General features: G+C 38.7%; 1 protein-coding gene across 2 annotated transcripts in view; it reads left to right on the top strand.

Annotated features, from left to right (window-relative positions):
• Nucleotides 1-27,514, top strand: part of Usp24 (ubiquitin specific peptidase 24) — a 138,867-nt gene that overhangs the window by 66,738 nt on the left and 44,615 nt on the right. For both annotated transcript variants that reach the window (XM_057785576.1, XM_057785575.1), the window contains 19 exons: nt 1,082-1,213; nt 1,992-2,103; nt 4,542-4,618; nt 5,800-5,940; nt 6,118-6,171; nt 7,913-8,028; nt 10,327-10,393; nt 10,517-10,627; nt 11,634-11,732; nt 11,821-11,994; nt 14,821-14,906; nt 15,113-15,206; nt 17,081-17,236; nt 20,438-20,535; nt 22,189-22,284; nt 22,406-22,634; nt 23,270-23,429; nt 24,883-25,038; nt 27,306-27,376. In XM_057785576.1, coding sequence (XP_057641559.1) covers nt 1,082-1,213; nt 1,992-2,103; nt 4,542-4,618; nt 5,800-5,940; nt 6,118-6,171; nt 7,913-8,028; nt 10,327-10,393; nt 10,517-10,627; nt 11,634-11,732; nt 11,821-11,994; nt 14,821-14,906; nt 15,113-15,206; nt 17,081-17,236; nt 20,438-20,535; nt 22,189-22,284; nt 22,406-22,634; nt 23,270-23,429; nt 24,883-25,038; nt 27,306-27,376 — 2,229 coding nt within the window. The remainder of the gene's footprint in view (nt 1-1,081; nt 1,214-1,991; nt 2,104-4,541; nt 4,619-5,799; nt 5,941-6,117; nt 6,172-7,912; nt 8,029-10,326; nt 10,394-10,516; nt 10,628-11,633; nt 11,733-11,820; nt 11,995-14,820; nt 14,907-15,112; nt 15,207-17,080; nt 17,237-20,437; nt 20,536-22,188; nt 22,285-22,405; nt 22,635-23,269; nt 23,430-24,882; nt 25,039-27,305; nt 27,377-27,514) is intronic.

The following is a 27,514-nucleotide window of genomic DNA, read 5'->3' as shown; positions in this document are numbered from 1 at the left end:
TTCTTCCTTTTTTTCCCCTTAGATTTACTAATTTGTGGTTTCACTTGCGTGTGTGTGTGTGTGTGTGTACCACAGAGGGGCCTGGTGTTCACAGAGGTCAGAAGAAGGTATCAGATTCCCTGGAACTGGAGTTACAGATGGTTGTGAACCACCATGTTGGTGCTGGGAATTGAACTCAGGTCTTCTGCAAGAGCAATAAGTGCTCTTAACCACCATGCCATCTTTCCAATACTTAGCTATAATTTCAGATTGAAGTTCAGAAAAGTAGTATTGTTAGCAACAATTGCTAACTGTGTAGATCATGCACTTTTTTCAAATCAGTTGATTGCTAATGGTGTTTTTAAAACTGGGTACAGTGCCTCACACCTGTAATCCAAGAATCCTCAGTCCAGTGGCTTTCTCTCTACCTTCCTAATGCTGCAATCCTTTAATACAGTTCCTCATATGTTGTGGTCACCCCCAACCGTAAAATTATTTTGTTGCTACTTCATAAGTGCAATTTTGCTGCTTTTATGAATCATAATGTGGAGTTCCAGTGGTGCATCGATACTTATGAATCATAATGTAAATAATCTGCTATGCAGGGTATTTGATGTGTGAACTCTATGAAAGGGTCATTTGGCACCTCCACCAAGGGGTTGTGACTCACAGGTGAGAACTGCTGCTGTAGACTGAGGCAGTATGATTTTTGTGAACTCATAGCATGGGCTATAGTTTGAATTCTATGCTATTCTGGAATTCAGAGTGAGACCTTGTTTTATACAAAACAAAACAACAGCAAAAAACTGCCAGAAATAAAACTAAATTCACCACTTGTAAGCATGGTGGATCCTTTGGAGATTACCGAAATTGAATTTGCTCTACATATAAAATCAACTGACTTTGTAATTAATTTGAGGTTGCTTCTGCTGCATTGTATTATTGGCTGCTAAGTCCATTTTCCACATTTGCTTTATCTTAAATTACAGAAGTGTTCTGTGTAAGCCTTTTTTGGTAAAGTTTTGTTGTGATGTTCCTTATAGGTATGAATGCCTCAAATGAATTAACTGGTTGCATTATTGCTTTTTTTTTTTTTTTTCAGTATTTAGAGGCACATCTGAAATTTTTGGCATTTTTCTTACAAGAAGCTACACTGTATCTCGGGTGGAACCGAGCCAAAGAAATCTGGGAGTGCCTTGTGACTGGCCAGGATGTCTGCGAGTTAGATCGAGAGGTGTGTAAGACAGTGTTGCACTCTGCTCTGTGTCTTATCTTCTTTCCAGGTTTCGGATCCTCTGTTTGTATTGTTTCCGTGAACAATAATAGCAGAGTAGGAACTGTAAATACTAGAAGAAATGTCCTAAAAAAATTTATGATGTATGTAAATATGTGAGCTCTTTAATCATTTTGATTCAGTTCTGGGTCAAATACTAAAGTCTAGAAAATGAATTTCGATAAAGAATTATGGGTATAATTTAGTTATTTTCATTTCCTGTGAAATAATTTTGTTTGTTCGTGAAATTCATTTTAAATCACTACTAAAAATGTTCGTTCCTAAAAATGATGATGTATCCCCAGAAATGATAGCATGAGTCAAGAACAACTAAAGCAGAATAGGAACATTTATTGTGACATTTGCAGTTGCTAACAGTGACTCTCAGTTTACTCTCACTTTACAGAATAGTAATAACTTCTTCCTAGCCATGTTGGAAGGCCTGAGTTTGTGACAGTTCTTAGCAATGTGCCTGGCATACAGCAAGACTTAATTACATGCTGGTGGGAAGACTTAAGTATAAGATCCAGTGAAAAGTGTGAGTGCGTAGTCACCCGGGAGAGACCTGCCAGCCGTTCCCATTGCTCCAGAGTCCAGACGTTCCAGTGTGGAGTGTCATTTTAGCAGTTACAGAAATGATGAAAGTGTTAAAAATAGTTTCTTCACTGTCTAGATGTCCGTGTTTTTTATCTGTAGTGGGTTGTGGTTGGCCTTAGGGCAGTTCTGTCTTGATCCACAGATGTGCTTTGAGTGGTTTACCAAGGGGCAGCACGATCTCGAGAGTGACGTTCAGCAGCAGCTCTTCAAGGAGAAAATTCTGAAACTGGAATCATATGAGATCACTATGAATGGTAGGAAAGCTTACAACTATTTGTTTTAGATTTTTTTTTAAGAGTAGGAGATTTTCTTCTTTTTTTTTATTAAAAATTTCCGCCTCCTCCCCACCTCCCATTTCCCTCCCCCTCCCCCCACTCTTCTCCCCCTCCCTTTCCAGTCCAAAGAGCAGTCAGGGTTCCCTGCCCTGTGGGAAGTCCAAGGTCCTCCCCCCTCCATCCAGGTCTAGGAAGGTGAGCATCCAAACAGGCTAGGCTCCCACAAAGCCAGTACATGCAGTAGGATCAAAACCCAGTGCCATTGTTTTTGGCTTCTCATCAGCTCTCATTGTCCACCATGTTCAGAGAGTCCAGTTTTATTCCATGCTTTTTCAGTCCCAGTCCAGCTGGCATTGGTGAGCTCCCAATAGATCAGCCCCACTGTCTCAGTGGGTGGGTGCACCCCTCGTGGTCCTGACTTCCTTTCTCATGTTCTCCCTCCTTCTGCTCCTCATTTGAACCTTGGGAGCTCAGTCTGGTGCTCCAGTGTGGGTCTTTGTCTCTATCTCCATCCATCGCCAGATGAAGGTTCCCACTAATGGATCTTCTGGTACCAAGGTCAGATCTCTTTGCTGGCCAAGGAGCTCGCAGATCTTCATTCTTATCTTTATCCTACTTCTCAGAAGCAGCTGAATGTTTTGGAATATTTTTGCATACATATCCACATGGTACCTTACTGAATTTTAAAGTTATATAGCCTAATAGATTAATTTCCCAAATTATCTTTCTGGTATTCCCTAATAAGTAAGATTTATTAGGTAAAAATATATCAAAGTACATAATGCTTCCTTCCTTTCAGTTATTTCTTTTGACTAAGTTATTTTATTGAGATTAATTTCCTGTGCTATAGAACTCATTTGTAAATACACAGTCAGCAGCTTTTAATCTGCACTCACTTGTGAGGCCTTGACTGCTTTCTGACATATAAACATCATCACCCCAAAGGGAGCCCCGTACCCGTACTCATTGGCCACCACTCTCCAGCCTTCCCTTGCCCAGCCTCTAATCTTTTTCCTTTTTGGATTGGCCCAGTCCAAACATTTGGTGTGTGTATATATATATACATACACACACACACACACACTATTTGAGATCTTCTGTAGCTGTTTTCTATGATTGTAATTGAGGCTTAATGTTTTCAAGACACTCCCAGGTTGTTGAATGAATCACTTTAGGAGTATAATATTTCACCAGAGCTGTCCCTTATTTTGTTAATTCATCATTCTATGAACATTTATTGCTACCACTTTGAGAAACATGATCATGTAGCAGTTTTGTGTTTTTATTTCTTTTGGTTATGAATTTTAGAGTCACATTGCCATGAAGTCTAACTGTAGGATCTATCAAACTTTTTGCAAAGGCGCTACACTATTTTATAATCCCACCAGCAGTGTATGAGGGTTCCAATTTTCAATATTGTCAATACTAATTATTGTCTCCTTTTTAAAAGATGTCCTGGTGGGTAGTGAATTATGTCCTGTAGTTATGACTTACTTTTTCCTGATAACTAATGATACTGAGCATCTATTCAGATTGGTTTTCTTCTCTATGAATTAGTTCTTTGGAAGAATGTCTAGTTGTGCTTTTGACTATATTTTGCTTAGGCTATTGTGATGTAAGGGTTCTTTATATGCTCTGGGTATTAGCTCTTTAGAAACATAGTTTGTCAAAATTCCTATTTTGTATGTTCTGTTCCTTTTTTGATGGTGTCCTTTGAAGCACAAAATTTTAAATTTTGATGAAGTCTAGTTTACATGTTGCCGCTTGTGGGTTTTTGTTACTGTTCTGGTTTGTCTGGTTTTTTTAGGTCAGGGTTTCATCATGTATCCCTGGCTGATCTGGAACTTGCTGTGTAAACCAGTCTGATCTTGAACCCACAGAGGTCTACCTCTACCTCCTGGGTGCTGCGATTAAGGTGTATGATTCGCTTGTGCATTTTTAAAGGTGCCTATGGTTTTTTGAGATGAGATTGAGCTGTGCTGCCCGGGCTGGTCTGGAGCTTCTGGACTTAATTAAAGCAGTCCTCACACTTCTGCACCTTGAATAGGTGTGATTGCAGGCCTGCATCACACACAGCCTGCACTACACACAGCCTACACCACCCAAAAGCCTGCACCGCACACAGCCTATACCACCCAAAAGCCTGTACTACACACAGCCTACACCACACACAGCCTGCACCACACACAGCCTGCACACAGCCTACACCACACACAGCCTACACCACACACAGCCTACACACAGTCTACACCACACACAGCCTACAGTATGCACAGCCACTGCACTTTTGAAACCTATTCAAGAAACCATTGCCAGGAGCATTTAGCCTTCACTTCTGATTCACTTTAGTCTTTTCACTTTAATCTTTTTATCTTGTCTTTGAGTTCATGGATTTTATTGTCATTCTATAATTATAGGTTTCAACTTATTTAAGACTTTTTTTGAAAATGTGAATCTCTGTGATCATCGATTAAAAAGACAAGGAGCTCAATTGGTATGTACCATACTTTAAATTATTTGATATAGGTTAATATTAAGAGGGGAATAAAAAGGGGGAGCCTGTCTTCTAATGGAAAGAAAACATAAACAAGTTTGTTTAAATACGGTCCTTATCCCTGCCTACTTAGACAGTGGCAGAGGCTCCATTTTGAAGGCACTGGTAGATGCATGCCCAACACTATCACCTAGGAAGTTTGTTCACTCTTCACCTCTCATTTAGGAGTAGCCCTGAACTTGTGGTTATCAGGTGGATTTCCAGGGGAATTAATCCAGTGACTTCTTTATTTATTCATTCAATTAATTAATTTTTTTTTTTTTTTTTTTTTTTGGTTTTCAAGACAGGGTTTCCCTGTAGCTTTTGGAGCCTTTCCTGGAACTAGCTCTTGTAGACCAGGCTGGTCTCGAATTCACAGAGATCCGCCTGTCTCTGCCTCCCAAGTGCTGGGATTAAAGGTGTGCGCCACCACTGCCCAGCAATCCAGTGACTTCTACATAACAATTCAGTTGTACCTGAGAATGACAAAATCTTCTTCCTAGGTTGTCATTGCAAGGATTGCAGGGGGAAATGTGGGAATAGACTATTAAGTAGAAAAATGGAACCCATAGAATACTCATATTCACATGTGTCTTTAAGACACGAAAGCACTGATCTTTCTAAGTCCCTGTTGTTTAGGTCCTGTACCCGAGGTGGTCAGCATGTTTCCATGATACTTTAAAGTGCAGCACCCTGCTATTTCTAACCAAGCTTTGGGAAGCTGCACCGAGTTCCCAGAATTAGTAGCCACTTCAGTGTTGATTCGCTTTTTTCGAGGAGCAGTCCGTAAAGATGATATCTGTCTCACTTTCGTTTCTTTTGACTAGCATTATAAAGATGATATCTGTCTCACTTTTCGGTTTCTGATTGACTAGCTTCTTTGGGTAGTTGTCTCCCTTGGGCTAGGAATTTCTAGAGAAACATCTCTGCCCCTAATCTGATTGCTATGAAGGGTGCCTGTTGTTTCTGTGACTGGTTGGTTGGTTTTCATGTGAGAGTTCCACTACAGTAGTGGTTTTTGATAAAGAATCTTTATTTTGTTAAGCAGAGGTTCAGACTCAATGGTTTAACAGAAAATAGTTACCAGAAGTGTTATAATAATCGTCTACTGTTTAATTTATATATATTTTAATTTTACACAGTATGTAGAAAAGCTGGAATTGATAGGAATGGATTTCATTTGGAAAATAGCCATGGAATCACCTGATGAAGAAATTGCTAATGAAGCTATTCAATTAATCATAAACTACAGTTACATTAACTTAAATCCTAGGTTAAAGAAGGTGAGTATCCAAGGAAAAATGCTACTCAAACACAAAAATGTGAAAGTTATGTATTTGTTATTGGTAAGTTGTGGTCCTTGTATCACAATTTGACTTATTTTGATATTTTGTCTTGACTAATGTTTACAACTAAATGCCAAAGTGTAATTTTAATTTCCATATACTTCCTATTTTCAGGACTCAGTGTCTTTACATAAAAAATTTATTGCTGATTGCTACACAAGACTAGAAGTGAGTAACAATTTCTTGTCTTTTAAATTAGTTCTTTTCCCCTATAAGTTTATAGTTTTGAATAATGCATAATGCTGGTATTTGTGGTTAGGTACTATTGGAGAAGTGATCAGAAGTACAGTGTTATGGCATGGGAACAGGCATTTGCATTTATGTCTGTCAGGGATTAAGTACTTGCTGCAAAGCATGAGGACCTATATTCAGATCTAGGTGTTGGCGTTGCTATTGGTGTCAGTAACTCCAGTTACTGGAGGTGTATCCCAGGGGCTCACTTGGTCAGCAAGTCTAACCCAAAATATTGACTTCAGGTTCAATGAAGAGATCTTATATCAAAAAAACAAGGTGTAGAGAAAATAGAAGAAGACACCTAATATTTACCTCTGGCCTCCACACACATGTACTCATGAATGTGAGCATGCATGCATGCGTGCTCACACTACAACTACACTGAGAAAATCTTACCTTCTATCTCATCCCTTTGTTCTCCTATCTATCTTTTTACCTCTCTGTCACATCTGCTGCTGATGTATTCCACATTGGTAGTAGAGTATCTGTGTTTTACATATTTTATACAACAAATGCCATTTAAAACAGCAGTAGGAGACTTGGAAGGAAGTAAACAATGTTGGCTCTCTTTGTTCATTAGAAGCCTATGGTTTAATATTATATCATATTTATTTTGACCACTTTAGTTCCATCATGGTGACTAAAGCACTGAAGATTAACGTTCAGTTGAAATCTGTGCTTGAAGTTTTATAGCTAATGGAGTATTCCAAAAGTATAAAATGCCACTGTCCCCCATGTTGTAAGGAGCAGGCCCCTTGTTTGTCCCGGCCGCCCAGCTAGCTTACACCTGAAATAACCACACAGAAACTATTAATTAAAACACTCCATGGCCATTAGCTCTAACTTCTTATTGGCTAACTCCTACATATTAGTTTAACCCATCTCCATTAATCTGTGTATCTCCATGTGGCAGTGACTTACTGGAGATTCTAACCGGTGTCCATCTCAGGCAGAGGATCCATGGCTTCTCCCTGACTCTGCCCTTCCTCCCAGTATCCAGTTCTGTTTTCTCTGCCTACCTAAGTTCTGCCGTATCAGGCCCAAAGCAGTTTCTTTATTCATTAACCAATGAAAGCAACACATGAACAGAAGAACCTCCTACATCATCCCCAGAAGTTATTAATAAGTTAATCTTCACCGTGGCAAGCAAATACTCTGTAAAATATTCCCCAAATTGTTATTTCCATACAAATATATCATCATTAAAAAACACTCATATTCAAATTCTTCTATATGCGGTACAATATAGGTATTAACATATCTTAACTAGCTCTTTTTAATTTTTTTATTACTTGTGTGTAGTATGTGTATGATAGCACAAAAGGGATATTCTCATGCTGTGTTGCATACGTGTATGTCAAAAGACTCAATTTTATGGAATGAGTTCTCCTTCTCTCTTTATGTGGGTCCCAGGGATTCACCTCAGGTCATCAGTCTTTCTTGGCAAGTGCTTTACCTGCTGAGCCATCTCACAGCCCTCAGCCAGTTCTTATTTTGCCTCCCAGGGATTATTTGGTACAGACTTTCATTGTCACAACTGGAAGGAGTCTTCCTGGCACCTAGTGGCACCAGGGATCCTGCTAAGCATGTCCAGAGCAGCTTCTGCAACAAGAAGTTAGCCCCAGGTTGAGAAACCCAGATATGAAATGAATAATGATTATTTTGTACTTTACAGGCAGCTAGTTCAGCACTTGGTGGCCCCACTCTAACACATGCTGTGACCCGAGCAACAAAAATGCTCACTGCAACGGCAATGCCAACTGTAGCAACATCGGTTCAGTCTCCGTATAGGTAAGTGGTTTCAAAAATAAATACAATCACATAACACAAAAGTGTATATTTCTAAAAAAATGTTGATGTTATGCCATTCCCAACATCCTTTCACTGGTGTCCTCATTTTATGTCATAGCTTCTGCTATGGAGAATTGTATGTCCTAATGTCGACCTTCTTCAGTGTCCTAAAGATCTATAGGTGCTCACCAGAGTCACCCTAGTATCCCTTCTTCCACCATCTGCCCTTTGGACACATTCTTTTGTTTTTACTTTATTTTCTACTACTTTGGTTATGTGTAACTGAGTAATTGAGTAGCCTAATCTTAAGGATTTAATAAAGATATATTCACTGGGTAAATATTTCACCCAGGTTTGAAATATTTGTATTTCAAATATAAATATGCTGGTAAAGATTTTCTCCTTGAGTAGTCCCAGAACATGGGAGAAAGAAAAGGAAATGAACAATACTGATTTAAATTATGCACTGTAATACAATCACAGCCCACTAAAATATTCACCTAAAGTTATTTTTTTTTAAAAAAAAAAAATTAGGCAGAGCTTTACCATCAAATAATATTTGTGTGACAACTTTGAATCGACATTTACACTGCTGCTTAGAGTTTAAAGTGTTAGTAGAGTCTGAGTTTAGTGTTTGCTGTGGAGCCTTAAATTGAGCACTCATAAGAAGCTAGACATCGTTGGTGCTCTGCATCCTTGGTAGCACAGAGAAGAGCTTGCTCTGAGTATCACTCTGCTGCCCTTTACAGATAGCTTCATATTCAGTCCTTTTCTGCTGGAACAGTTGTGTGTGTTTTCCCTTGTTGAGATACTTTTTTCTCTCTCTAAACCTTCCTTAAGAAAGGTAATCAAGGCAGTGTCTTTTCCCAAATTCTACTAAACTGAGAATAATGAGCTGAGTATTAGATGTTATACTTTATTGATACAATGGAATGGAACAAAACTCATCCCCCTAAGGCTTCATTTTTAAATGGTAGAAGTGATTATAGAGTTAGTTCATAACAAGAACAAATGCTTTTCCCATCTCATGTGTGTATGTGTGTATTTCAAATAGAATATATATTAAGAATTCTCAGTACAATGTTCTAAGGGTTAGTTCAGGTCTGTTGCTTGGTTCCTTAACAGTTCATCTTACCAAGTAAGTCATTTATGAATTGAATTGGATTTTCAAACTGCTACTTCAAATGAATCTATTTTTTTACCCGTTTACCAAGTGCTTTTTATTCTGAATCTTTTCACATTTAGCTAGTTAGAGTCCATATAATTTTTTAAATATCCTTATTTAAGTATTGTTAATAAAATGTATTTTAGAGTTGAATTTGAGCAAGAGTGTTGTATTTTGTCTCATTTCAGTAGTTTTAAAAGAATTTTTTGGAATCTACATTTGTTGTAATCTAAAGAGTGTGGGTTTTTCTACCATATTCTCAACATCACAATGCTTTCTGTAGTTCATTTAATTATTGAGATGTATCAGAACAGGTTGCTTGGTTCTGTTATACTTTTCATCTGACTTCTAATTCTCGTTCTTGCCCATACAGATTGGAAGGTTAGAGAATGCAGTTGTATAGATTTGACAGAACTGTTAAAATGTTCTTAACCAATGGTTACAAAAGTGAACATTTGCATACTGCTAATCAGTGTGCTAGTCCAATCACCGGGAAATGGTAGTACCTCTTCTCGGGTTAAAGTTATTCAAGCCTGGCGGTGGTAGTGCACACCCTTAATCCCAGCACTCAGGAGGTAGAGGCACGCGGATCTCTGTGAGTTCAAGACCAGCCTGGTCTACAGAGCTAGTTCCAGGACTCCAAAGCTACAGAGAAACTGTTCCCCTTTCCCCCCAAAAAGTCATTCATAGTCTGATTTCATTTTCAATTAATAACTTGTATTAATGGTATATTTGTTTGCACCTGTCTTCAGATTTTCCAGTCAACACAAAACTTTGTCAGATTCCATCTATTTGAAGAATTTTGTGGCATATTTTAGTTTTAAGATTATGAGAGTCAAGTTCTCTGATTGTTCAGTCTTGGTGAATTGGCGAACACAGACACCTGGAGACCTAGATCCTGTTTTTATGGAATGACTGTTTAAAGAGTAAAGGAAACACGGGAAGGGACAGGCTTCTCCTGTATTTCATCTGAGCATTGCAGCTCTAAGTGGGTGAAAGGAAAATCTAATCTTTGTATGTTTCAGTTTTGACCAGTGAGTGCTGATTGAGGTTGTGGCCTTAGTGAAACAGAACTGAGCTGAAGCCACTGACTCATTTCCAATATGTTTAAAGACTTTTTTTTAAATTCATAGATCAACAAAACTTGTGATAATCGAGAGATTGCTTCTCCTAGCAGAACGCTATGTGATCACAATAGAGGTGTGTTCTCTTCTTTATAGAGCAACTTTATTCATGTTGTGAGATGAGGTGGGTGAAGCATGTGTTTTGACCCGTTTGGTTGTGCCACAGTGCATCTGACGCAGTTGGCTTATCTCTTTGAAGGATTTTTACTCTGTTCCACGAACTATTCTACCTCACGGTGCCTCATTTCATGGACATCTTTTAACTCTTAATGTTACCTATGAGTCTACCAAAGATACCTTCGCTGTAGAGGTAAGTTTATACTAAGCTCAGTAGCTTTTTCATGTCTTGTTTCATAAGAATGATGCTGATGGAGATGAAGGATGTTCTCAGAGGTATTTGATAAACAAATTGAAAATAAAGACTGAGGTGTCTGGGGAGATGGCTCAGTTAGTGCTTACCATACAAGCATGAGGACCTGTTTGGGTCCCTAGAACCTAGGTAAAAAGCTGGCATGGTGTATGTACCTATGTAATCCTAGACCTAGGGTGGGATCTAGGAAGATCCCTAGAGATCACTTAGCCAGTCAGTGAGCTCTAGGTTTAATGAGTGTCCCAAAAATAAGGTGGAGAGTAGTAGAAGACACTCGACATCAGTTATTTTGTTTTCACGCGCATACACACCACAAATGTACACATAAAGTAAGCCTGAAATGAAAGGAAACCATGGAGTATAAGCAGATGTATAAGTAAATATGTAATGCCAAGTAAAGATAAGTGTTATAAAGAATAAATAATAATAAAGAATAATAAGTTGGTAGAAGATGATGGTATTCATGAAATATCTTGGATAAAGATGGATCCCTGAGGTGGGTAGTATTTGAACAGGGATTTGAAAAGCAACAGAGTAATTGCTTTTATTGGTAGTCTTTCAGACAGAGAGCAGCAGGTATAAAGGCTCACAAGGTGGCTGTTGAGAGTGGGTATGATGAGAAAGTTAGGAATAGAAGACATTTCCAGGGAGTGGCTTGAGATCTTATTCCATACATAAAGGGGAGGAATACATAAATGGCATCAGGCATTTAACACTTGATAAAGGGAGTGACCCAAGGGCAGGGTCTTGCCAAGATTCTGCTGTATTCCTGGCTTTTAGAAAAGGGTCCAGTATATAGTAGATGCTCAGGACTGTGGTTTGAAGGACTAAGTAATGAAAGGCTGGAGAGATGGCTCAACATTTAAGAGCACTGCTCTTCCAGAGAATAATGAAATGAAATGAATAAATGAATGATCTCACCCCAGTGTTGGTTTTTATTTTCTAGGCACACAGTAATGAAACCATAGGCAGTGTCCGGTGGAAGATAGCCAAACAGCTGTGCTCTCCTGTGGACAACATACAGATATTTACGAATGATAGTCTGGTGGGTTTAAGCAGCTGTTGGCATGTTAGCCCAGTTTGAGTAGTTTCCTCCTCTTTTCTCCCAGTAACTAAGAAACCTCCTTTTGCAGCTGACAGTGAATAAAGATCAAAAGCTCCTCCACCAGCTGGGATTTTCTGATGAGCAAGTTCTCACAGTGAAGACCTCTGGCAGCGGGACCCCCTCTGGGAGCTCTGCAGATTCCTCAACAAGCTCCAGTAGCAGCAGCAGTGGGGTTTTTAGTTCATCATATGCCATGGAACAGGTACAGAGAGCAACTTCAGAGTAGAAACAGAGATTTAATAACTACTGCCTTTCCTTCTGCCTTTGGTCCATACAGATTCGGGTGATCACATCTCTTTAGTCTGGCCAAATCTGAGTAAAGAAAACTGTAATTGAGAACTGATTCAGGGCAGAGAAGATATATAACTTACCAGTCTTCTGGGTTCTGAAGCACTGGCTCGGTCATTCCATCTGACTTTTTTTTTCCTCTCCTACATCTCTCTTTATTGATTACTGGGTCATTCATTCCTCAGTACTCAGGTGTGGTGTACAGGCAGGAGGGTAAAGTGTTTGCCATACAAGCATGAGGAACTGAGTTCAATCCTCGCACCCACATAGAACAGAGAGAAGGTGAGAACATGTTTGTAATCCTATCACTTGGGAAGCAGAGGCAGATGCTATGGTCCTACTCAGCCACCTAGCATGGTCAGCGAACTCCAGACCAGTAAGACACCCTATCGCAAATAACAGGGTAAATGTCTCCTGAAGTGGATGCCTGGCCTATATGTGTATATTTACCTGCACACACATGCACTTGCACACACCTCCATCCCAAAATAATCAGTTTCACTACCATTTATGAGCCTGTTTTCTCCTCAGATCAACAAAGCTCCTGAAAAGAGTGATTTAAACTCAACTTCTAACTTCTGTCCATCCTTTCTTGCTCTCCTCGAGTCTTTCTCAGGTTCATGTGTCTGCCTCTCAATTCTCATCTTCTTGACGCTTCAGGGGGGTATTTTCTCTTTGGTCATTGTGTTTTAAAGTTCCTTTATTGAGTACTCACCTCTGCCTCTGCACTATTTTTTAATAAACCTAGTTCTTGGAGCTTCCTTTTCTCTGTATTCATTCCCAAACTGCATAGAGTGCAGAGACATGCTCTGTCTACTAACCCGGTGTCCCTTCACTGACTACTAGACACCCAAAGCGGAGCTCCTCCCCCAATACCCTTCTCTTGTTGTCGTCGGGCCCTCAGTCCTGAATTTCTCATTTTATAGTCTTGTTCCATCTCAGATCAAGGCATCTCTGTTCTTGTAAGTTGTTCATACCTGAGTGTTTCTCAACCTTTCTAATGCTCTGACTCTTTAATATATATAGTTTCTCATGTTGTGGTGATTCTCATTCACAAAATAATTTTGATTGCTACTTTATAACTGTCATTTTTCTCTAAAATATTTGTGTCTGATGGTTTTAGACAACCCCTGTGAAAGATTAGATCAGCCTCCAAAGGAGTTGCAATCTACAAGTTGAGACCTGCTGCCTTAGATCCATCCTCTCACACCCATATCCATTTGCAAGTCTTTGGCTCTACCTTTAAAATATGTTCAGCACCCAGCTACTTCCCTCCACCTCCACGGCTTCTATACAGCCACCACCTTCACTTGAATGTTACCACTGTTCAGAGTTGGGAATCTCTGTGTGGCTCTCAGCAGTCCTGAATCACACTGTATCACCCCTCAAATCACTCTACTCGCCACCGTCACACACGGAGCAAAAGTTAGGGCTTTTCCTGAGAACCCCGGAGCGTCTCTAAGGCCCTCTCTATGACCCTCTCCACACACCTTTAGAGCTGCACTGCTTCTCTGTATGTCCTCAAATATGGTTCGGTTTGCACTTTCTCTTGCATGCACCAAAAACGTTGTTTCCTAACGCGTTCAATAGAGTGTCTGACTCTCACGCCAGCTTTTGCTCAAATACCAGCTACTCTGTGAGCCTTTTTTGACATCCTGTTTAATTTGTCAACCCCATTTCTACCTTCTCTGATTTATTTTTTCATTAATATACTTCACATTTTATTTATGTACTCTGTCTTCTAGTAAAACATTAAGCTCCCTGAGAGTAAACTGGGTTTGTTGTTGTTATTGTTTACTGCACACCCCAATACCCTGAAACAGCACCTGGAACAGAATGGGTCAGTCAGTACTTGAGTGACTTCATGAAGTAATAGATCTGTTTATATTTCTCTGGGTTAAGACCAAGGCTGGCTTCAGGGTCACAGAACTGAACACAGCCGTTCTGTTCTTTAGGGTATTACTGTCTAGAGAGGAAACTCGTGTGAAGTGAAGGTATTTGTAATGTGTGTTTATTGCATTTAAGTCCTTTACTTCTCTATGTAAACTCTTTGACTCTCTTTCTACTTGACAACATTATTGCACTACTTCATACAAGAATTTAGAAGGTCTCACTCAGTGTATCAAGAAAGTTAGCAAACACGGTATACATGGCTGCTTTCAAATTCCAACAACTTAAAACTATGTAATATATTCAGGTACATATCCTGAATTTATTAAAGTCATTTATATAAATACATTTATGATATCATTTCTTGTACCCTAGACCAGGTATCTGCACTTATATCTGAATCTCTCTCTCTCTTTTGGTGGTTTTGTTCACATTGTCTTCCCTGATCTTTAGCAAAACCAGGGTAACCTTTTTTCAGCTTGAGTTGCACCTACCTGTGTGTTGGATGTGAGTGGACACATATAGATACTACTTTAATTTTGTTTTCAGGTCATTCATTTCCTTCCTTATGTTTTCTAAAAGTCACTGATGAGCTTATTGGTGCCTGTTCTCTGTTGTGGTGCCTACGCATGCTCCTTACTTTACATCACTTCTGCTGCCTTCTTCTTGGGCCTTAACCCAAGCCGGTAGCCAGGGGAAGTGTTGACTGAATAACATGTTTCCAGTCTCCCCCAAACTGTGTAGTCCCAACCTTCCAGTAATATTTTTTATTGTTTGTAAGTTTGGTTAGAAAAAGAAATTTCTGTTCTTAGTATGTATTTATAGTTGGCTGTTTTTGTTTTTCCCTCAGGAGAAATCTCTCCCTGGTGTGGTGATGGCACTTGTATGTAATGTGTTTGACATGCTGTATCAGCTTGCCAATCTAGAGGAGCCAAGGTAAATGCATGTATTTGTGAGGCTTGAGAGCAAGTTATTAAAAGTTGATGACCCAAGTAAATGTTGCTTGAAATGTGTTTTATTTTATTTATACATACATACATAACATACATATATGTGTATATGTATTATATATACCAAAAGACTTATTGCTGAAGCTATAGCTTATATGCAAGAAATTTATTTTATTTTTGAAAATTTCTCAGGATAACTCTACGAGTACGGAAGCTTCTGCTCTTGATACCCACTGATCCAGCCATTCAGGAAGCTCTTGATCAGCTGGATTCTTTAGGCAGAAAGGTATTCATATTTTTGATAGTTATTTAACTAGCTTAAGATTTTGTGTTATGATTCATTGAAAACATTATCTGAATCCTACAAAGGTCACATGATAGCATCTTTCTATAATACTTTTCCCTTTTTAAAAATACCCTTGCCATAAGTTAAAATCAGAACTTTGGGGGCCCTGTAAAAGATCCAAACAGATCTGATAATGAGATAAAGTTTTAGGAAGAGCCTGTGCCTGGTATAAAAGAAGTGACTGGTGCACAGAGATATGTACTTGCTGCGGGGATCAGGCAGTTCTGATGGTGTTGAGATGTTTTCCTTTTCAAGATGCTGTGGGGGTTCTCTGTAGATGTCAGTGCAGGCAGTATTCCAAGAAGAGGTGAGAATGGGAAGTCTATTCAGATTGACTTCATCAACCTGTATTAAACCTTGGGGAGTCTGATGCCACATGGTTTATTCCCAACAAATTTAAATAGTATAACTTGGAAAAAAGTTTCCCAGTGTAATACAATACACAAGGAAGCATAACTACATCAAAACTCAACTCAAAGTACATGTCATTTCTTCTATGAAGATGGGTTCAGAAGATTGGCTACCTTTACTAGCTTAAGGGCCTAGGGGAGGATCTGGCCTGGTCTCAGTCATACAGATAGCATAGAGGTCATTTGGACTGTTAGTCATCTCTGGTTCTGGTTGTGGGAGTTTGGGGAGCGCCTGACCATATAAATAATGTAAGGGCCATTTAGATTACTAATCACTTCCGGGCCTGGACTTGACCTACAGATAACGCAGACACCAGGCTATTAATCACTTCCAACTCCCAGCTTCCTGGATGGAAGAACAGATTATGTGTTCATTCTTGATTTTCCTGTAGATCTGTGAGTGTAGGGACCTTTGAGAGGGCAATTCAGTGTGCTTAAAATTCTTGATTTTCCTGTAGCTCTGTGAGTGTAGGGACCTTTGAGAGGGCAATTCAGTATGCTTAAAATTCTTGATTTTCCTGTAGATCTGTGAGTGTAGGGACCTTTGCACTCCCAACAAGATGCCTCCCTGGATCTGATTATTCTGTCTAAAGTCTTTGTATAAGTGAATCATTATTACTTTTTTCACAAGTAACACTTCCGTTCTTTTTGACTGAGCATTTTGGTGTCTGCCTGTAACTCCAACTTTCAGGAGACAGAGGCAGAAAGATCTAAGTTTAAGGTCAACCTGAACTACATATTAAGACCCTGTCTCAAAAAGAAAAGGGTTGGGTATTGTAACATTTGCCCTCATACAAAGACCTGTCTTCAGTCCCTATCAATGCAAAGAAAAAAGTAGAAATAGTGGTTTATTTTGTTTAATTTTCAGAATATTGTTCCCCAAGATATTTACATATAAACTATTTTATACATTTATGACAAAGTTGTTGAAACCAAGTTTTGTATTTAATATTTTAGTAGTTGGAAATTGGATCTGCTCATTTGTGTCATCTGTGGCTTAGGTATTAATCTGAAAGAACTGTTGTAACTGTGAAACAGTGTCAGCCGGAAGCAGTCCTCAATACTCTGCTAGCAGTCTTACAGTTCATTAAAAGCACAAAAGTTAAACATGGGAGAAAATGAAGATGACTTCCCTAGTATTTCGTAGAATGCAGTCTCAAAGCATTCATGAAGTGTTTGGCCATCTTTCATTAAACTCATTGTGTGCTTTGTTAGTAGAGAATTAGGTGGTTTTATGAAGTAGGTTTGTTCAATCGTTTATTCATTTTTTTTCCTGAGAACTTAGTGTGGCTTATAATAAAGAGGAAAAAAGCACAAAGCATAGAGATCTGCTTCTCCTTAGAGTATGATTTTAAGACACTTTAAGATTTTAAAAAGTGTTTCTTCTCTACCCTTTAAACACAGAAAACCTTGCTCTCTGAAACAAGCTCCCAGTCTTCAAAGTCTCCGTCCCTGTCATCAAAGCAACAGCATCAGCCCAGCGCCAGCTCCATCTTGGAGAGTTTGTTCCGCTCTTTTGCTCCTGGCATGTCAACCTTCAGGGTGCTCTACAACTTGGAAGTAAGAAAGATTTTTTTCCTCGCATTTCCTTTGACAGGCCTATTTTGTCATGACTCTTCCAACCAAAGATTTTATTATGGGATGATCTGCTGGAAAATTAATGTAGAGAAAAAGAGATAAATTGAAACTTTTTTCACCTTTGGAAATTCTTAATTTTTTTCCCATTTATACCTCTTGTTTACTCACAAAATAAGATTTAAGTGAAGAATTAGGAAATCTTACATGTCCTGTGTCTCATTGCTTTCCTCTGTAAGCTTTGCAAGTCTATAATGTGAATTATCTTTAGGTTTCTTGGTTAAATACATTATATTTTTTTTAAGTTGTAGTTAACGTTAATACAGATTTATGAAGAATTTGTCAAGAAGCACACTAACATTACTATTTTAAGTTCTGAGAAGACTATTAAATGAATTAGAGCAATTATTTTTAATTATCTTTTATCTTACTATGTTTTATTTAGTCATTTAGGGTTTTATAATAAATGCATAGACTGAGGTAGCTTAAGCCACAATTTATTATTGCTCATAGTTGTGGAGACTGGACAACCCCAGATCAAAACGTCAGCTGATTCAGTGTCTGATGTGGCCTATTTCCTGGTTCATAGACAACTGTGCTCTCCCTGTCTCTTCACTTGGTAGACAGTGGGTGAAAGGGCTCTTTGAGGTCACTTAGAGCACTAATCCCCCTCGTGAAAGTGTCACCTTCATGACTTAATTACTTCCAATAGCCTCCACCCTGTAGTGCATACTGGGGATTTAAATTTCAAAAAGTGATTTTAGGGGGTGTCTCAGTTAGGATTTTTGTTGCTGTGAAGACACCATGACCATGGCAACTCTTTTAATTGGAGTGGTTAGCTTGCAGTTTTAGAGGTTAAGTCCATTATCATCATGATAGGGAGCATGGCAACATGCAGGTAGACATGGTGCTAGATTAGCTGAGAGTCCTACATCTTGTAGACAGCAGGAATTCGACTGAGACACTGGGCAGTATCCTGAACATAGGAATCCTCAAAGCCCACAGTGACACACTTCTTCCAATAATGCCATACACACTCTAATAAAGCCACACCTCCTAATAGTGCCACTCTCTATAAGATTTTGGGGGCCAGTTGCATTCAAACTACCACAAGGGACATATAATCAGTTGCCCAATGCAATTATTTATCTCATTAAAAATAGCTTTAAATGAATATATTTAACTCACCAAACACTGCTTGTTTTCTGTTTACAAATCATTACAGTGGCTAAAAAGACAAAGTAATTGCATCTTGGTTTATATGAGGCACACAGGACTCTGGATGCACTTAATCAGGAAAGGAAAGTATAAACAAAGTGGGAAGTATCTGGGTACAAACACTCCTGCTCCCAGGATGTCCTGGATCACAATATTTGTAAAAGCCTTGAATGAATTTGCTTTGTCCTAGAGAGATATATCCACATCATTAACTAAGTAGCCTTAAGTGTATCATGAAGCCTAATAGATAACAGATATCTTGGTTAGTATGCATTTTAAGTAGATTTTGATTCATAACGAATGTCATAATTAGTAAGGGGAAACCTGTATTTTCCCTAAGGTTTACTCGTCTAATCTTATTTGGAGTATATAATCATACACTTTTTTATATGTTCAAAGTATGATGATATTACATATTAGCCTTAAAGTATTCATTTTTGTGAAAAGACACATTAGTTTATTTAAAAGGAAAATATTTAGTAAAACATTTTTAAAATGAAATATGACCTTATATAGCACGGACATTTAAAAATAAGTACAATATTCTAAGACAAAGTTGGTTTTGGCCTACTTAAACTTAAAATTTTTTATCTTTTGATTCCTATTAGATTAACTGCTTTTGAGATGATATTTCTGAAAAGTTAAGGTGTAATTTCATCATCTTTATTTGAGATCACCTAGCAAAGCAAGACCAGCAGTGGGATGTAGCTCATCACCAATGACTTACATTTCACTGTCATATAACCCAAAAAAGTGTGGTTATAAAGTATCTCCAGTGTAATTTTAGGGCTGCAAAGGGACTGTGAATTTCTTTAATAGATCTGTTTTGCTTCAGATGTACAAAATAAGTGGAAAACCTAATTCTCCTCAAAGCTGGTGCCTAAAATGATAATTTCCTTGAATTTTGCTCATTAACTTACATTGGTCCACCAGGAAACCCCAAACCTAATACTATAAATACCTCTTCCTTTCAAGAAAACTGATTTTCCCTAAACTGTGGCTCACTGAGAATGGGGTGTGAGCAGATAACTGGACTCCCTATCTCCCTTGTATTTACTCTGAAACTGAGGAGCTCTTTCCCAAAGAGAATCTAGGAAGAAGGTGTCTCTAGTCAAAACCCCACATTAAGCGCATAAGCTTAAAATGCCCATACCGTTACAGAAGTACAATTTTTAGAATAGAAAGTAATTAGAGTTCAAAATATCTAGTTTAAAACTATGATTGTGAGATTTTTAAATCGTAACAACTCAATGAGTTGTTGTTTCCTGAATACTTGTTTGTACTGCTACTCACCTTAAAATTGTATTTCTCTTAGTTTGACAGTCTGCTGGTGTGTAGAATCATTATCCTCCTTTAGCTGATGAGGAAAGTGAGGCAATGGAAAAATTAGCTAGTAAAATTAGAACATGAACTGGTGCTAGAAATTGGTACTGGGTTATGGTGATTTGTGTAATAGAATGCTCCACTCACCACAATATTCAGTTAAGCTTTAGGTAGGTGTTGCAGTATCAGAAAAGGGTGGAGATATTAGAGTAAAACCACTTAGACTTGAAATCTTACCATGTGACCTTTAGCCCCCTTCCTTACAAAATAAAATGCACGTACCTAATGCCGAGCACCTGTCTAGTGAATAGGAGCTGTGTTCTTTAGGGGCTTCAGCTCGCGGTTTTTATTTTTGAACTGTTTATAAAACTCTAGCCTCTGTGTTTAAAGAATGTATTTTGCTTATTAAATAAATTTATTTGTTGTTATCTAAACTTGAAGGCATTTCATGAAAAAACATGGTTCAAAACTTGAAAAAGAAATCCTAATTAAATGCAGTATGGAAAAATGTGATTGTCTTTGTTGGAGAGAAATCAGACTTCATAGACTTCTGGGGAAACTAAGATGTGGCATTAAAGAAATTCTGACTTGAGTTGTTTCTACAGAAAATGTTAGGGTGATTAACTTTGCTTGCTTGCTCCCCAGGTTCTAAGCTCTAAACTCATGCCAACAGCTGATGATGACATGGCAAGAAGCTGTGCAAAGTCCTTCTGTGAGAACTTCCTCAAAGCAGGAGGTTTGAGGTTTGTGAGTTGCAAAACCAGTTCTGTATGGTCATATTAGTTTATTTCTCTCCCAGAAGCCTTGCTTATCCTCCAGTGTATTGTGTGAAGCATTATGAGGGTTAAAATGAATAGGAATGATGCTGGATCCTTTAGGATATTTCTCTTCATTTTCTGACTTTTGACTACTTGGGAAAACTTAATGAAGTATGTCTGTCTCCCCTCTGGTAGTGGGAGAATGAATGTGGAAGGTCTGAGACACACAAGAAATTTTTTATTGTCTTTCTTTCCCCCACTTTCTCCCTTGCCGCCCTATCCCCACCCCACAACCCATTTCCTTGAGACAGGATCTTTCTCTGTAGCCCAGGTTAGCCTAGAATTAACTTTCTAACACAGGCCTGCCTTGGTTACATCAATTCTCCCGCCTTGTTACAGCCACTATATCCAGTTTCAAGCTGCATTTTAGAAGTAGTCTTCTTTAAAAACTCGTTTCAAAAGCCAGGCATAATGGCACATGCCTCTAATCCCAGCACTCAGGGTGGCAGAGGCAGGTGGATCTCTGTGAGTTCAAGGCCAGCCTGGTCTACAGAGTGAGTTCCAGGATAGCTAGGACTGTTACACACAGAAACTCTGTCTCGAAAAAAGAAAAAAAAGAAACAAAAGCTTATTTACCCAAGAGTTTGCATGTCTGTGATGGTCAGGCATTATGCTTGGACTTTCTTGTGTGTGTTTGTTAGCTCGTGTCTCACACATTGTTTTAAGCAGTGGGAACAGAGCAGTGAGTAAAGTAGACAAAACCCGTGTCCCTATAAAGCTTACAGCCTCCTAGGGAGGGCAAGCGGTAGGCCAGCGAGTAAAGGTTTATGTTAGAGGGTGATAAGAGCTAAAGAGCGAGTTAAAATGAGAAAATGTCCACTTGATTAAGTGACATTTTACAAAAATTTGAGAACTATAGCTGGAAACCAGTCTCCAGAAGAGTAGCTAGTGTCTACTCTTATATGGTAACCTATATAGGACACCAGAAGCCAGAGTGGTTGAGGCCAAATGAGTGGGGAAGAGAAGTTGGGTGTGGCATTCTGGGGACATTTGAGAGCAGGGTATGGAGCCCCTTACACTGCTGTGCACACTCTATCTTTTCCTTCCACGTGGAAAGCCATTGAACAGCTTTGTGCAGGCAGGTACCATGATCTGGTCTCTATGTTAAATAAATCAATCTGGTTGACCTTCTGAGAATAGATTTGGAGGGTAGAGACGTAAGAATAGAAACAGGAAAAATTAGGAAGCTTTTGTATAATGAAGTGTCTAGTGGAGATGGAAAACAAGTTTGACTGAATATAGCAATTCTTGATATATTTTTGAATTGCTAGTTCCACTAATACCATGATGTGAATTATTTAGTGACGGCAAACCAGTTTGTGAGAAAGGCTGCCACCTGAACACACGACCTTGCTTGTCTATTAGGCTAAACCACAAGTCCAATTCTTACAGAAGTCCTTGTGGAAAAAAATATGGAAGTCCCTATTTTTATCAAAAGAATACTAATGTAGATAGTTTATTTATATGTAGAAACTTGGTTACTAAGAACATTTATGGGTTATTACATTAGTTACAGACAGTTTTCTATTTTAAAAAATTGATGTCTTTAATATATTTCCTTTGTTCTTTCTTTTGAAGTTTGGTTGTAAATGTCATGCAGAGAGATTCCATCCCATCAGAAGTAGACTATGAGACAAGGCAGGGTGTTTATTCTATCTGTCTACAACTTGCAAGGTATGAAAATGTATTACATTATTCTCACAAGGCAATATTTTACTTTTTTTTTTTTTTTTACAAATTTTACCATTTTAAAATAGTATGAAATAACTTTGAGTGTTATTTTTTTATTTTTAAGGTTTTTACTTGTTGGACAGACAATGCCAACATCATTAGATGAAGACCTCACCAAAGATGGCATAGAAGCACTTTCTTCCCGTCCTTTTCGAAATGTCAGCCGGCAGACAAGCAGACAGATGTCCCTATGTGGGACCCCAGAAAAGTCATCCTACAGACAGTTGTCAGTATCTGACAGGTCTTCCATTAGGGTTGAGGAAATTATCCCTGCTGCTCGAGTTGCAATACAAGTAAGTGGCTGCTAATTATAGAAGTGTAAGTACCTCCTACTCGGGAGAGGGAACTGTGGGTATGGAACAGCTCCTGTGTGAATACTGCTTTCAAGCAGTTTAGCATGAATGGGAAAGACAGTGACTGCAAGTACAAAAGTAGCTTAATCAAGGTGAAACTGCAGAAGCAAAGCGTTCTGGGAGCCTCAGCAGTAAGGGGTCTTTCACCAGGGCTGTCCTGTGTTCTTTAATTTGAAAGTGGTGCCTGAGCTAGGTCTTAAGGACCAAATAGGGAACAGAGTGAGGGAGTTGGAGAGGAGACTTATTCAAAAAAAAAAAAAAAAAAAAAAAAAAGAACAAAACCAGAGCTCACGTGCTAAGTCACAAGGACATTCATGGAAGCTGAAGTGTACTGTGCACACTTTAGGAGAGGAAATGGCAAAAAAACAAATTGAGGAATGATTGGGTAAAACCAAAACATGGAGCTTAGAGACTCCAGTTAACAGGTCTTAAAACTGAACAGTGTGGTAGTGTGAGAGGGCAGTCCTGGGTGACGTGGGAGGGAAGAGCTGTAACCTACGGCCACAGGTCAAAGAAGTCAGTGGATGTCTTCAGGAGCACTGCCTTCCCATACCGCCCTTTCTGTCCCTCCTCAGACTATGGAAGCAAATGACTTCACTGCCACTGTCGCTTGTTTCATGAGACTCTCATGGGCTGCAGCTGCAGGACGGCTCGACCTTGTCGGAAGTAGCCAGCCAATTAAAGAGAGTAATTCTCTGTTTCCTGCTGGAATTAGAAACAGACTCAGCAGTTCAGGTACTGTTTTAAAATAGGACAGTGCTTTTAAGTAAACACAGATCAGTATGTTTCCCTATGGCTTTTCAGTCCTTGGTGAGTGAGTGAGCATGTGTGTGTGTCAACATCTATATACGTATGTGTATATGTACTTATAACAATAATAATTAAAGAGGAAGAGCCCATAAATTTGGGAGGGAGTGGGGGTATTGGATGGCAGATAGAAATGATGTGAATACAGTACTCATGTAGAAAAATCAATAATAAAACATTAGGCAAGAAGTAGCTATAAGAATAATTCATGTGCACGTTTATCAAATTATAAAAAGTTTTTTTCTCTTTTGAACATGAGTAAAAATTCATAGTCTTGATACCTTATTTAAGAGAAAGGGCATTTATTTTAATGCAGAGAATAAATAGAGATGTCAAGTTCAACCATCTTTAGTTTTGCTGAGCCATGAAAGTGTGGCTGAAACATGAATTCTTCAGAAGTCTAATGTAGTAAACAGTTCCTTTCTTGGTTTAGAATGGCTCCATGCCCACCCATGTCTGTCTGTCTGTCTGTCTCACTGTGTGTGTGTGGGGGGGGGGCTTATACATAATGTGTATGTGAACTAGGAATCAACCTAAGACTATTGTTTCAGGCATTTCTCTTTTTGTTCTGGGGTGAGGGGACTGTTTGGAGACAAGGTATCTCATTGCCAGAAGTCATCCAGTTGGCTGGACTGTCTCAGCAAGCCCTAGGAATGTGCCTGTCTCCACCTCCCCAGCACAAGTGTGTGCCACCATGCCCAGCTTTACATGAATTATGCGTATTGAGTTCAAGTTCTCATAATAAGCATTTTACCAACTGAGTTATCCTTCTAGGCCCTGTCATATTATTTTCTATTAGGCCTTTTTATGTGGTTTTATTTTTTAACTTTGTTTGGTTTTCCTGCTCTGTATGTTAATAAATACATCAATAGTAAGAGGTTTTTCTAGTTTGTTTTTGTTGTTGTTGTTGTTTGTTTGTTGTTTTTTGTGATAGGGTCTCATTGTAAACCTTGGCTGGGCAGGTACTTGCTATATAGAGTAGGCTGATTCAAACTCACGGAGATCTGTCTACTTCTACTTCTTTGTTACTGGCATTGAAGGTCTGTATAACGACACCCAGCTTAATAATAAAAGTCTTTTTTAATTATGGCATATAATATGCAGAAATGTTAGGTGAATGATATTTTTATATTCATGTAGTCCATCAAGATTGTCTTACAAGATATAAGACATTCTCCCATCTGAAAGTAGTTTTATCTTGTGAAAACGTTTTGAAATCGTGCAAATGTGTTTAAGGACAAAGCAGTTAACATGTATCGAACATGGAGATTACGTTTCTTTTCCCTAGCAATGCTTTCTTACAGTATTTACTGTGCACAAGGACTCTGAATCTTACTGTGTGATCCTAGGAGCCACACAAACTTGTGTTCTCTACTTTCAGGAAGCAATTGCAGCTCTGGCAGTGAAGGAGAACCAGCAGCTCTGCATGCTGGAATCTGTGTCCGGCAGCAATCTGTGTCCACCAAAGATGCCCTAATTGCTGGAGAGGCTTTGTCTCTTCTTGTTACGTGCCTGCAGCTTCGGAGTCAGCAACTGGGTAAGGAGATGGCTTATTAGTAATTTGTTTCTTTGGGAGAAAAACTAGATTTGTCAGGAATTGACATTGCTTTAGAAAAAGCTTCTTTTAGTGAGAGAAGGGGTAGAGAGAATAAGGATGTAGCAAAGCTGAAAATGGTGCTGGAGTGATGTATCCTACAGGAATAGTTGAGTGCTTTATGAGCCTTTTGTGTACATAGATACATACATACATACATACATACATACATACATGCATGCATTTGTGTCAACACACAAAACTCTACATCAGTTGTTATAGGACTCTATGTCTGCCCTGTGGGAAATTATTATAACTAAGGAATTGAAGCCCCCAGGCTACTAGTTTACAATAAATTAGATGTTCCTGGTAATAACTCCATCATTAAAATTTATGAAACCTAGTCCTGGCTCCATAATCTTTCTGACTTCAAGTGGGTGGTGATGCTGGGCCTTAGTCTTGCGGTATCTCTGCTCTGTCCTCTCTTTTTCCTGGTAATTCTATCCAGTTTCATAGCCTTAACTCCACATAGATGCTAACATCCAACACATTAGTTTCAATCTGGGGCTTGGACCACTCTTCTCGTAGCTCTACATGAGGTATCTCACACCTAACCTGTCCAGGATGAACTTTGATTTTGTCCATAGCTCTCAAAAATTCTCCCAAATTATGGGCAATCCCAGCCTTCTGCATACTCTGGCTAAGAATCTTGGAATAACTATTACATTTTATTGTATCTGTATTTATTCTGGGAGTGCAACCTTCTTCAGATTGTATTTGTAACCCTGCTGTGGTTAGTACTTTCAAACTGCTGTCATTTCTTAATTAGACTGTACCAATGTTGACCTAATTTATCTCCCTACTTCTGCCCTTGCAGTTTATTCTTTGTGCATAACCAGAGAGGGCCATTTAATGTATTGGTCAGATTATACCATTCCTTCTTCAGAACTTTCAAGCTTCTCTGTTCATCTACAGTAAAAACCAAGTCTTTACTAAGCTTCCAAAACCCACTCAATCCACTATACCAGTGATTCTGTTTTCCCCTTCTTCTGCTTTGTCCCTGACTCACAGACAGCTCTGCTATTTCCTCAGCACACAAGCTATGTTCCCTCCATAGGCTTTTCCACTGGTTGTTCCCCCTTTCTCTTAATGCTCTTTCTTCATCTACAAGTCTTTGCATACATAATACTCTGGTTAGACATTCCCTGACCATCTTTCCAAAAGTTAAAGCCTTCCCTGTGCCCTCACACAACCCAAGTCCCTCAACTTACTCTTTCAACATCATTTCTTTTTATAGCCTTCAATATAATACACTTATTTATCATGGCATTGCCACCATCCCCTTTCTGCCAACTATGTCGTGAGCTCTACTAAGCCAGAGACGTGTTCATTTTTTTCCCTGCTGAATTGCTGAATCTTCAGCACCCAAACTCTGCCTAAGGATGCTCTCAGGAAATACTTAGCAACAATGTATTAGCAGTTCAGTTTCAGATGTGTACTAATTGTCTAGTCTTAGCTGTAATTATTTCAGACCACCAGAGATACAGAATTAATGGTCATGGTGTATTTTTTATAGTTTATTTTTATTTCATGTATAATTAGTGTTTTACCTACATGCATGTCTAGTTACAGACAGTTGTGAGCTGCCATGTGGGTGCTGGGGATTGAACCTAGGTCCTCTGGAAGAGCAGCCAGTGCTCTTGACCACTGAGCCACCTCTTCAATCCCAATGGTGTATTTTTTTAACATTCAAACTAATTGTATAATTAATTAATTAAAGTAGTATCCGCAGAGATTTTCTTTGAGAACAAATGCATTTGAAGAGTTTTATATGAGAAGCATAAATCATTATGAAATAGCTTTTTAAACCTGTACCATACTTTTTAAAAATATTTTTCCTGGAATTGTTTGATTTAGAGATTTTTCAAGTTGAAAAAATACAGCTTCTCCACGTTTTTATCATGTTTTCTTTTATCATGTATAAACTTAGTTTAGGTTGTATTTTTTATTATTAGCACTGGTAATTTATAGAGATAAGACTTCCTTATTCTGTAACTGGTACATACGAGATAGTGGTGCTAAGATGTGCAATGCTACACATTCAGTTCCTTGGGATTTCTGGACAGACATGGGATGATCCTAGGGTTTGACTCTGTTTAGAAAGGAGAAAAATTTCTGCTTAAGTTTGAGCTTAGGAAATTACTCACAAATACCAACATTTTGTAGGTACACCACCTAATTAACTCTTTCTCCTCCCTCATTCTCCTTAGCATCTTTCTATAATTTGCCATGTGTTGCTGATTTTATCATTGACATTTTGCTTGGATCACCAAGTGCTGAGGTAAGGATTTCTGTTCCTTAGAAAACCTTTTGCTGGTATTGTTACGGGCTTTCATAAATGCCACCACTCTGAAGGAAAAGTGACCATTTGGACTACTGCCTGCCTTCTGTCTCTTCCTCCACAGTCCAACAGGACTTT

The sequence above is a fragment of the Chionomys nivalis genome, chromosome 11 (assembly GCF_950005125.1).
Source record: "Chionomys nivalis chromosome 11, mChiNiv1.1, whole genome shotgun sequence".
NCBI lineage: Eukaryota > Metazoa > Chordata > Mammalia > Rodentia > Cricetidae > Chionomys > Chionomys nivalis.
This window is presented reverse-complemented; position numbering and strand designations above follow the sequence as displayed.